At 38.0% G+C, this 13,093-nt stretch overlaps 1 protein-coding gene across 1 annotated transcript in view; it reads right to left on the reverse strand.

The window, feature by feature from the left end:
• Nucleotides 1-1,651: 1,651 nt before the first annotated feature.
• Nucleotides 1,652-13,093, reverse strand: part of efna2a (ephrin-A2a) — an 88,314-nt gene continuing 76,872 nt past the window's right edge. The window contains exons 3-4 of the mRNA XM_079819258.1: nt 6,357-6,422; nt 1,652-3,974 (exon numbers count right to left, since the gene is read on the reverse strand). Coding sequence (XP_079675384.1) covers nt 3,856-3,974; nt 6,357-6,422 — 185 coding nt within the window. The 3' untranslated portion in view covers nt 1,652-3,855. The remainder of the gene's footprint in view (nt 3,975-6,356; nt 6,423-13,093) is intronic.

Consider the following 13,093-nt stretch of genomic DNA (forward strand, 5'->3'; position numbering starts at 1 on the left):
GGTGGTAATTTACCTGTGTCTGCACACAATGTTGTTCAGAAGACTTCTATGATGTCACTTCCAGTTGTTGATGTCACGTAAGGATCAATTCATTATTTTTATGGGGGAGAATGATGTGTGTAACGGGGTTGAGGGGTTACTGAGGTACGGAACTAAATAATGTGATTTTAATGAATAATCATATATTTGCTTAGAAAAAAAACATTACCAGCTAAAAAGCTAAGATAGATATTTATGGTAATGGCAAAATGTATGGACTTTTTTCTAATTTTATTATCCATATCCCAAGTACACTTTCATAGAAGGCCATGAGGGACGTGACAAAATAGGTGGTGTCAACTGAAAAAACAAGATAATTTCTAATATAAAGATAAAATTGATGTCATGTTTTTTAAACTTTATTAAAGGAGACATTTCAATTTATACAAAAAGCTTTTAAAAATAGATTTTGGTGACCCAATAGATAAAATACACTTAAAAAGGTCAGAGGGACTCAAATTCTACTGGTTTCGTGGAATGACTCCCCTAGCCACTCTTTTGTTATCTTGGCTGTGTGCTTAGGATCGTTGTCCTGTTGGAAGATGAACCTTCACCCCAGTCTGAGGTCCAGAGCGCTCTGGAGCAGGTTGTCATCAAGGATGTCTCTGTACATTGTTGCATTCATCTTTCCCTCGATCCTGACTAGTCTCCCAGTTCCTGTCGCTGAAAAACACCCCCACAGCATGATGCTGCCACCACCATGCTTCACTGTAGGGATGGTATTGGCCAGGTGATGAGCGCTGCCTGGTTTCCTCCAGACATGGGGCTTGCCATTCAGGCCAATGAGTTCAATCTTTGTTTCATCAGACCAGAGAATTTTGTTTCTCATGGTATGAGAGTCCTTCAGGTGCCTTTTGGCAAACTCCAGGCGGGCTATTATGTGCCTTTTACTGAAGAGGCTTCCGTCTGGCCACTCTACCATACAGGCCTGATTGGTGGAGGGCTGCAGAGATGGTTGTTCTTCTGTAAGGTTTTCCTCTCTCCACAGAGAAACGCTGGAGCTCACCTCCCTGACTAAGGCCTTTCTCCCCCGATCACTCAGTTTGGCTGGGCGGCCAGCTCTAGGAAGAGTCCTGGTGGTTCCAAACTTCTTCCATTTACGGATGATGGAGGCCACTGTGCTCATTGGGACCTTCAATCCTGCAGAAATTGTTCTGTACCCTTCCCCAGATCTGTGCCTCAATACAATCCTGTCTCGGAGGTCTACAGAAAACTCCTTGGACTTCATGGCTTGGTTTGTGCTCTGACATGCACTGTTAACTTTGGGACCTTATATAGACAGGTGTGTGCCTTTCCATATCATGTCCGATCAACTGAATTTACCACAGGTGGACTCCAATCAAGTTGTAGAAACATCTCAATGATGATCAGTGGAAACAGGATGCACCTGAGCTCAATTTTGAGTGTCATGGCAAAGGCTGTGAATACTTGTGTACATGTGATTTTTTCGTTTTTTATTTTTAATGAATTTGCAAATATTTCAAACAAACTTCTATCACATTGTCATTATGGTGTATTGTTTGTAGAATTTTTAAGAAAATAATGATTTTAATCCATTTTGGAATAAAACGGTAACCGCAAAATATGGAAAAAGTGAAACGCGAATACCTTCCAGATGCACTGTATATTTTAATGTTTTTGAAAGAAGTCTCTTATGCTCACAAAGGCTGAATTTATTTGATGCACCTATTATCTATTAGTGTGTTTTTTTATTGCATTTTATGAGTTATAATAGTAGTATAAATCCTATATTTATTTAGCTTGTACTTGTATGAATGAATGACTAAAACACAAGTCACCAAAATAAATGTGATAATAAATACAGTTAAACAAAAAATACAGTAAAACAGGAATATTGTGAAACAGTATTACCATTTAAAATAACTGTAAAATGAAATGTTCAGCATGATTACTCCAGTCTTCAGTCACATGATCCATCAGATTCTCAAGAAACATTTCTTCTTATTATTAAACAGTTGCTTACTATTTGTGTGGAAACTGAATTTTTTAATTAATAAAAAACAGGATTTATTTGAAACAGAAATCTTTTGTAAAATTATAAATGTCTGTCACTTTTGATTGATTAAATGCATTCTTGTTGAATAAAAGTATTAGTTTCTTATAATTTGCTGATTTAATCACCAACAAACGTGAAAATCATACACAAGGTGTCTAAAGTAGTTTTTTTTATCTCAAAATATATGTCATAATATCAAGTATTCTCGTAAGCACATATTGTTGCACAATTTAATTACATAAAGTTACTTAAAAATCAATCTTTACATACTGTACACAATGAACTTTATGGATCAGGACAATTTAGCAGTGCATAGAGAAACAAATAGGTTTTTAGGTAAGTAGGTTTTGTCGCCATTTAGTTTTGGGAGGAGAAAAAAAATAAGGACTTTAGCATCAATGTCTGCAGAGATCATCTCATTCTAAAATATTTCATATAACATCTATGGCTCGACAAAGCGGAGTCAAAATGTCACTTGTCAACTCCAGGCAATGCATCTTTTCTCACATCGGTGCATCTCGTAGACAAAAATGCTTTATTTTTTGTTTTTCGTTTCTGCATGTTTCTTCAGTTCGACAGAACATGTTGGCTGTACAAAACGTCACATGAAAAAGAGGACACAATCAAATCAGATGGAAAGAAATGCTTTCTGTCTCTTTAAATACTGAATACAGTTTGACAAGATCACAATAACAACAGTAAGAGTGAGAGAGTGGGCCCATCTGAATACGTCCGACTGCTGACTCACACACTGTATCACCACTAAAACCATTCCTCATATCACATGAATAATTAATGTTGCTTTTAAATGCTACAAAAATAACATGAAATAGAATACAAAAAAATCCATTTCCTTTTCGTCCATGCCCGCAGTGCGTGCGTCGGTGAATTAAAAGTGGCCTGTCCCCGATCCTCACAGATCATTTTTTGAAACACACACTGCTTTTCATTGCTTGTTTGTCCCACAGAGCTGGAAAGAAAAACCAATGCAGAGTTTTATTAAGCGGCATTTGGGTTTGCACCAAGCGATTATTCTCATCTCGGAGATTCCGTGTCCTTGTCCCGCCAGTAGACACATAGTTTTGAGGTGAGGGCCAGCAGTGAGCACTGACATTTGGCTGCGTCTCATCCAAAGTCCACCAGCTGAGCCGTACACTAGAAGAGTGGCTAGAAGGTCTACGTTTGTTTCGTTTTTGCTAAAAAAAATATATCGTTACTATTGTAAGAAGATCAGTTTCTGTTTCACAGTGTTTCACATGCATGTGAATGTCTAACACTAAGTCCCTAGCTGCTGGCTACCACAAAACACATTTTTTCTCTCCCTTCGAACGGAAAATAAAACTAAAACTCTGTAGAGAGTCCTTTGGTGTCATTTTGTTATTAGGGGGGGAGGGGGGGATCCCTTTATTTCTGGGTAAACAGGGGCTGAGTGTGGAGTAAAGATGATGTGGGGGGCATTATAGCTAACCAAATAAGTGTCTGAAATCTTTTGTAAACCGCAATGTCCTGAAATGTGGCAAAATGGCACATGAATACAAGCCTCGATTACATGACAGCATATATATAAAAGGTCACATTCCACGACAGAGTCCAGGTGTTTAAGTCTCACAATTGCTTTACATCAGCCGCTAAGCAGGGCGAACGTCTCTGTCCTCGGATCAGCTGCGAGGAGCTCGTTCGGTAAAAAAGAGGATGACTGCGCGTTAGCCAGTGGGCCGGGGGAGCTGGATGAGAGGGCTTCCCTGAGGGAGTATGGATGGAGGGAGAGCGGTAGGCAGTCTGGGCAGCGGCGGAGCTTCTTAAACGCGGACCAGGAGAAAGGCCAGCAGCAGCAGCACAGCTAGGCACGGGACGTCTGCCCTGTAGCGCTGGCTCTGATCAGTCAGGAAGGGCTCTGGAGACTCATAGCCCGAACCATCTGAAACACACAAACACAGAGAGACAGCACACGGAGAGGAAGCGCTAGGAAATGCATACCTTTACTCAAAGCAGCAGGGGCCCACAGCACTGACCTAATTAGAGTTTAATTACTGAGGCAGAGGATCTGGTTCACATTTCACACACGGTTTTCATAGATTACACGGACCTGGCATATCTGTGCAAACTTTTTAAAATAAACCCCACTTTTCCAATTGGAGCTTGAACGCTGTTGTTCTAAATCAGGGGTGTCCAATCCTGCTCCTGGAGGGCCACTGTCTGGCAGAGTTTAGCTCCAAACACACCTGAAGCAGCTAATCAGTCTTACAGTCTTACTAGACATACTAGAAACTTCCAGGCAGGTGTGTTGAGGCAAGTTGGAGCTAAACTCTGCAGGACAGTGGCCCTCCAGGACCACCCCTGATCTAACCGAAATATCGTTCAAAAGCATGGGGAAATCTCTTATGCTCACCAAGGCTACACTCTAAAAAAAAAAGGTTCTATATGGCACCAAAAATAGTTTTTGGCTCGTAATCGTATGGGAACCTTTTAAGGTGCTATATAGCATCAATTCTGGTGCTTCAGTGGTTCTTCAGAGGTTCTTCACCAGTTCTTTGACTAAGGTGCTATATAGCACCGCTACCATATACAGAACATGTTAAGATAAGGTGCTATATAGCACCAAAAGTGGTTCCTCTATGATTAGGACGAAGAACCATTTTTGGAGCCATATAGAACCTTTTTTTTTTAGAGTATACATTTATTGATTGAAAATACAGTAAAACAGTAATATTGTGAAATAGTATTATCATTAATATATTTTAAAATGTAATTTATTTCTTTGATGACAGCTGAATTTTCAGTATCATTAGTCCTGTCGTCAGTGTCACATGATCCTTCAGAAATCATTCTAATATTCTGATTTTGTGTGCAAGACAGATTTATGATTATTATCAATGTTGAAAAAACAGTTGTGCTGCTTAATATTTTTGTGGAAACTGAATTTTTTTTTCAGGATTCTTAGACAAATAGAAAGTTCAAAAGAACAGCATTTATATAAAAAAAAAATATATATATATATATATTTTTTTTTTTTAAACAATGTTTAAGTCTTTAATGTCACTTTAATTTATTATTAATTTAACTTGTCCTTGCAGAATAAAACTATTTAATTTCTTTAAAAAACACTTTTTTACTGACTGAATTTTTAAAGGGATAGTTCACCAAAAATAACGTCAACACAACACGCATGCGTCATGGTGTTTTCGTGAAACCTAAAAATTTGGGTGAACTAACATTTTAATCAGTAGTATATGTTTTGATGCAAGCTGCAAATTCAGAATTTCATAAAAAAGATTTTTATCTTGTGTTCAAAAGAACAAATCTGTCATGTCTGGGGAATTTGGCAGACACCATCAGGCCATGAGACTGAAACGTTGCTAAGAAAAAGTTTTGACATCTTTTGCAAGCACTGATAGTGTGCAGGATTTCCTTTAACTTTTGAGATTTCTGGATATTTTTTTATCCTCTTTCCTACACACCTATCTATTACCAAAAGGTGTGCGATGGTAATTGTCAATTAACTTCTAACCAAATAAAACACTTAGCCACAAAACAATTATACTGTATACTCAAGTCTCACAATAGAATAATACTATATATACTATAGTCGGCTAGAAATCCCAATTAGCAACAGTACAGCAACTGACCACCAGCGATTACATCATTGTGAGTGCGAACAACCCTGACACATGTTAAAATGTTATTTGTTCTGATATTTTTAAAAGAGTGAAAGCAAGAAAGGTTAAACTATGAATGTAAAATCGATATCTGATACCCTTGAACTTTGCATTTGCCAAAAATAAATGGGATAGTATGATTTTTCTTCTTCTGCATAACACAAAAGAAGATACGTTTGTAACTAGACTTTGGTTTTGGTGACCAATGACTTGCATCGTATGGACAAAAAAACAAACAAACCCACTGAGACGTCTCCAAATATACTCTCTGTTCCACATAGAAAAGAAAGTCATACATCATATGTAAATGATGACTGAATTTACATTTTTGGGAGAACTATCCCTTTTAATATTGAGTTTCCATTGGTGAGTGATGAAGGTAAAAACCTGCGAACAAATAATCCACAATAGTCCTAATCGTTCCCATTAGACCTCAGCTGCTGTTTGGATGGATGCAGACTGCATTTGAACACATTCTCACAGCTTGAAAATAAATATGACATCTCATTAACAAAATGTTCCTGGAAAATGTGTCAACACTGCTTATTTGCATTGCTGTTATGCCTAACAGAAGGCTGGCCAGTAGACATGAGGGGATTTTATTTTCTACGCAGACAGGGTGAAACAGTTAGAGCATGACTTACTTGTAGGCTTCACGTACACCTTCAACTTTAAACACGGCTTGCCAGCGTGGTTAGGATGAGGAGAGGCTGTTGAAAAGGAAGTAGAAGAGAAATAATTAGCTAAATGTGCTCGTGACAAACAGATTGAGTAATTTGCTTGCTGAACGATTCTGTTTTAAGATCTTCCTGCTGTTGTGAGGTGACACTTGCGAATGTCTCTCAAGCCTGAGAGTGAGTTTAACCCCTTGACAACCAAATCAAGAACAAAGTCTGAGATTTGCTTCATTTCTGGGAAATTGCTATGACCTTCCCCAGCTTGGTGTCATCACATACAATGGCCTGCTACACACGGTGTTCCCATAGCAAATTACCCCACATAGCACTCAGTGACCTGAGAGCAAAGAGTCACTATTGAGTCAGCCAGCAGTCTACCATCAGATCGGCTCCACCAGAACATCAGCAACACCGTTCATCTCTGCTCCCCAGACACAAGCTTTCTGACAGATTACTTCATTCATCTCTGTACTCCAGCCACAACAAATCTCCAGCTTATTTCCTTATAAGGGTCTTGTGTGAAAGAAGGGGGGAGTGAAAGCATTTATTTGAACTTGGCCGCAGTCTAATGTCCACAAAGAAAACCCAGCACATGAAGAAAACTGCATATTTTAATGTCATGCTCAAGCTGTTGTAGTACATGTCACAGTTGGAATGGTCTAGATTCCCATCTGAATACAGGAAAGAAATGCCAAAAGTGTTAAGTTAATACTTCAGCCGATAGTACACTTTGTTTTTTTACACATACGCAAGTTTATGCGCACAGTCGAACGCAAAGCCTTTTAAAGTATACTTCTTTTGACTCGTACACGTACACAGGTGTTCGACACATGCGCAGTTTTGAGCAATCTCTCGCCACGAGTTACAACGCATAGACTGTAAAAAAAATATGGACGTAGTGTCCGTGACGTCACCCATAGGATTCTGAAGAGCCATTTTGAAGCGCAAAGTAGGGATGAGCTGGCCGTTGCCATCTTGTTAGCGCGTCATCGCATGTCACAATAGAAAATGGGCAAAGAGGCGGGACGTGGGTGGAGCTGAGGTGATGCGATGACTAACAGACAGCAGATAAATGGCTATCCACCTGTCACTCAAAGTGGCCACGCCCTTAATTATGCAGAACTTTAAAGCTTTATATAATGTAAACGAATGAGTTATAAAAAAAATTCACCCCCCTCAGAGTTGTCATGAAGGGCAAAATTAGCCGTATAGACCAAAACCACAATTTGTACCAGGCTGTAAACATGTGTTTTTCTGCTGTAAAGTTGGGCATTTTAACATGGAGCTCAATGAGATTCTGCTCCCTTCTGGAGCCCTAGTGGCCAATCGATGAATTGCAGTTTAAGTCACTTCCGTATTGGCTTCAAGAGAAACTGCGGGAGGTTGCCGCTTGGTTACAACCCATGTAAATACTGCAAAAAAAATGTAATGCGCATGTGCAATAGTCTTCTGATGCAATTCGCGTCACGCACACTGCCCGCTCACGTACGCGTAACAAGTTTTTTAATAAAAAATTGTTATTTTAAATATTATCATTTTTGATCAAATAAATGCTGCCTTGGTGAAAGACTTTCCAAAACATGAAAAAAATATTACTGACTCTAAACTCTCTCTCTCTCTCTCTCTCTCTCTCTCTCTCTCTCTCTCTCTCTCTCTCTCTCTCTCTATATATATATATATATATATATATATATATATATATATATATATATATTAGGTCTGCATAATATATCGAAATTATCAAAATATATCGCAAATGTACATATCGCAATATGCATATCTCTCTCTCTCTCTCTTTCTCTCTCTCTCTCTCTCTATATATATATATATATATATATATATATATATTAGGGCTGCACAATATATCGAAATTATCGAAATATCGCAAATGTACATATCGCAATATGCATATCGCAAGGGCATGCAATATCTGAATGATTTTAATAGGCTGCTTCAACATTGTGAAAAGTGTACGTTTTAGGTTGACGCATATAGCAGAGAATAGACTGGGCACACGACTGTTACTTATGCGACTTGCTTGACGTTAAAAAGAGTTATTAAATGCAATAACTTGCGAAAAACAACAACTTGCAGTCTCGCGCTGTCTGACACACTGAAACGTGCGCTCTCTGAAAGCGTGTGATCCCTTCAGTTCTGTTTCGTGTCTTGTTACACACTCGAACAGTCAAGGTATTTAAACATTCGCATTATTTTTTTTTTTTTTTACATTGATGTTAAAATTATATTGTCAGATTTGTGACATTAATTTTTGCTAAAACACTGCTGGTCACTTTCAGAAGTTGTAGCGATGCTTTCTTGTCCCAGAAAGAATGTGAAACACATAAATGGTATCATTCTCAGTTTTTAAATAATTGTTTTAAAATAATTTAAATAGATTTTACACACTTAAACCAATATCGTATCGCATATCGAATATCGTATTATTTAACAAGGATATCACATATCGCATTTTTGTTCAATATCGCACAGCCCTAATATATATATATATATATATATATATATATATATATATATATATATATATATATATATATATATATATATATATATATATATATATATCAAATTCAATCAAATTCATGCCGAACGAGAGAGGCAGGCTTTGTAAGGTGAGCCAAATTTAAGCTTCGCGTCTCCTGATTTTCCACGAATTTAACAATAGGCTTACTCCATTTTATTCTACTGGACATGGAATCTCTTATTTATTTTCGCAAATCTTCATTTACGTCTCTTACAGCGGATTATAAACGTTTCTTCCTTTCGTTTGCTTTTAATTAGGAGTATATTTGCATCATTTACTGTGTTTAAGTAGAAAACGGTGTAGGACAGATACATTTAAAGGGTTAGTTCACCCAAAAATGAAAATAATGTCATTTATTACTATCACCCTGATGCCGTTCCACACCCGTAAGAATCTTCGGAACACAAATGAAGATATTTTTTTTGAAATCCGAAGGCTCAGTGAGGCCTGCATAGGCATCAATGTAATTTACACTCTCAAGATCCATTAATGTACTAAAAACTAATTTAAATAAGTTCATGTGAGTACAGTGGTTCAATATTAATATTATAAAGCGGCGAGAATATTTTTTGTGCGCCAAAAAAAACGAAGTAACGACTTATATAGTGGTAACCGATTTCAAAACACTGCTTCATGAAGCGAGTCGATTCAGCGGTTCGGAGAGCGCCAAAATCATGTGATTTCAGCAGTTTGGCGGTTTGACACGCAATCCAAATCAGGATTGATTTGTGTATAGCTACCCTACGTGTGTGTAGCTACCCTCCCCAACCACCGCGCCACCGTCACAGCCCTAATATATATATTAACTAATTAAATGTAACTAATTAACTAATAACTAATTAAATGTGATAGAGAAACAACATGGCTTTTTATTGAGTATATAGTTTCAACACCATATTAAAGCCGAAACCTTATTAAAAATTATTAAAATATTATCTGGAAATTCCTCTATTTTATTTACATAATATTTACATATTAAGTTGCCGATGCATCTTGTTTTTTTTTATTTTTCTAAACACCATTAGAATATGCTAGATGTCTTTTGAAATGCCACTAAAATTTTCAGTGGATCCCTGAAAAAAACCCAACCCTGGTCTAGAGTTTGTCATCTTCAACCTGAACAACCCTCCCCCCGCTGCCCCACTGCCCATCCCAGGTCATTGTGTATTCTTGTGGCATGTCCACCACACCGGATCCTAGGTTCATTGGAGAGCACCCAACCTCAACCGCCGGCAGCTGTGTAGAAGACGCCTGTCAAGATGTCATCACAGCCGATCAATACAGGCGGAGAGATGGAAGTCCGGGGGTTAAGTCTGACCAGGTCTGATGGACGTGTTCTTTTACCAGCAGACAATCGAGATCGGCCCCCACTTCCTCCGTGATAACCTCTCAGATCCATCTCTCATCGCTGACCCCACCGACCCTGCCTCAAAGCATCAATCCCCCAAGGGACCGTGACGCCCATAGAGCGGCCGGTATCCACACAATCCTCTCAGGGAGCGGCTCGGGTGCTGAATGGGGCCGTCTTGGTGGGGGAGCGGGGGGTGTCCGAAGGCCTTTTCCAGTCCAGCCCCTTCAGCCTGAAACAAAAGCTTTTACAATGCAGGACCTGGCTGGGAGCTGCGAGGCAGATGCATAAAAAATCAGTTTGGGGGCAGAAACACAGAGTTGAAGGGTATCTTTGAACTTTTTTGCCTGCTTATTGTGGCATCTCTCCCTCTCTCTCTCGTGCACGGAGACAACACTGCGGCGTGTATGATAAGCAGCGCTACGCCCTGCTGATTTAGGGGGGCTTGGGTGGAGGGGATGTTGACTCACAACGACGCCCCCTCCGCGCCTGCTTCGCTCCCTTTCAGTCTGAGCTGTCAATCAGGGAATAATCAGCAGTCAAATGAAAAGCATGTAGGATCTGTGGCAATCTCCATGGGAGAAAGAAAGGCCCGTCCGGCCGCTGTGCGGATGGCTGCTGATGAACAGTGCGGCTCTGCGACACAAAGCCAGGGAGAGCTCAAAGTCACCATGCTCTCTGTACTGTACACAGGTGGCTCCCGGCCCAGCCACATCTGCCCACGCCACAGCCTCCCATGTCAGGAATTGTAATTACCATATAAATTATTGATTTGCTTGCCGCTCCCTGTTTTCTCCCGGCATCTTCCTGATACAAGTCTTTCATGTTATCTTATTAAAACAGCTCGGCGGTTTAAGTAAAAAAAGATGTTTTTTGTTTAATGTCTACTTTTAATTTGGTTAAGCCATCCCAAATTGTCTTCACGGGAGGACAGTAAAACAAATGCTTGAAGGACAAGTTTTCCATTTGAACACACCAGTTTAAAGCTTTGAGGATAATGGGAATGAGCTATTGGATGTTTCTCATTTAGGATCTCATTTGAGATTAAAGCATCTCTATTTCTCCATTTCTATTTCTCTCATAAAACTATCTGCGTATTTTAAACGTCCTTTAACACCGGGGCTTTTTGCCAGAGGATGCGAGAAAAAAATACAAATGACATAAAAGGAATAACAAAACAAATAGTGTGAAATACAAGCTCAAACTGTGTGTAAAACACTCATTTATTTCAGGTCCACCAGGCGGATGAGATTTCAGAGTTAGGCAGTGTCTCTGTTGCTTCCCTGCAGCTCATTGTGTTCTCAGAGATTCTAAAGAGTGCTGAACGTGAAAGGAGTCTGAAAAGTCACAGAAGGCCTCTGTGATTGGCTGATTGACCCTGTCGATGCGATAATGCCTGCCTGTCATGTTCACAGCTGGTCCACAAATCCACATGAATGGGTGGAAACAAAATAATTACAAAGAAAACAACTCATGTTCGAATCTAAATAAATTAAAAATGACATATAGTAACCACTCAGAAGAGACCATAATTAAACCTATTTACCAAGCCTTTGTTGACTATTGGTCCGAAAAAGGTATATAAATAATAAATAACAGCTAGTCGAAGCCAATAATTACAACACAAAATATGCTTATGTTTATGTTAAGACTATGTTAGTCTTAAATTTGTCAAAACAGTTTCTATGTGCTTTTCTATTAGGAAACATGATTTAAAAGGACATTTTATTATTAATTTACAAAATGGAAAAATTGACTCTTACAGATTTTAAATATCTTGGATTGGTATTAGATTCTCAGCTTAAATTTGATAAACATATAAAGAAAATTTCAAGAACAATACAAAGTAACCTTAATTGTTTTAAATTAATTAGAAATTACATTCCAAACCAGGCAGCACTGTTGTACATGCACGCTATGGTATTTTCTCATATTTCATATTGCGTAACAGCATGGGCACAGGCTGCTCCTACTGTAATTAAAAGTATAGGTTCATTATATAATCGTGCAATCAAAATCATGGACAAAAAACCAATTCGATATCATCACTGTGCTATTCTTAAGAAATATAATTTAATGAGTTTTGATAGATTTATTAATTTTAGTTTTTTTAAATTATTGTTTAAATGTATTAATCATTTAACGCCTGAACCGTTGAGTAAATTTGTGGAGAGACTGAACAGCAGTAGAGTTACGAGAAGTAATACATACCATGATTGTAAAATTCCATACTGCAGGACTAGTTTTGGTCAGACAGCTTTTTCTGTTAGAAGCTCTAAGCTCTGGAATTTATTGCCACCTGATATTAAAACTATTCCTGACTTTAAAATGTTTTCTTCCAGACTTAAGACTTGGTTAAAGATAAATCAGAATTGTACTCACTTAATATAATATTGTGAATGTATTGTGTATGTTTGGAAGCTATAGAGTATTATTGTTTGAGTTTTATTAATGTATGAATCGGTTTTTAGATACTTTTTATGTATTTATTGTTTTTGATTGATAAAGGCCCTTCTAGGGACAAGTGTTGAAAATTAGCCTTTGGCTATATACACTGTGATACAGAGACATCAGATTGTTTAGTCAAAATGATCTATGTTGGTGGTATCTGTCCCTATCAAATAAATTATTAAATAAAAAATTAAATTAATAAATTCATTTTTAATTCCTAATGAGTGATATTTTTTTGTATTATTATATATCAAATGGTTTTGACTAAACCTTGGTGACTTGGTGATGACTAAATTATTTAAAATAAAACAAAAAAAGCACAAACAAGAGCATAAACAACTGAAAACCAAGATATTTCTTATT

This window comes from Gobio gobio (genome assembly GCF_949357685.1).
Source record: "Gobio gobio genome assembly, chromosome: 6".
NCBI classification, from domain to species: Eukaryota; Metazoa; Chordata; class Actinopteri; order Cypriniformes; family Gobionidae; genus Gobio; species Gobio gobio.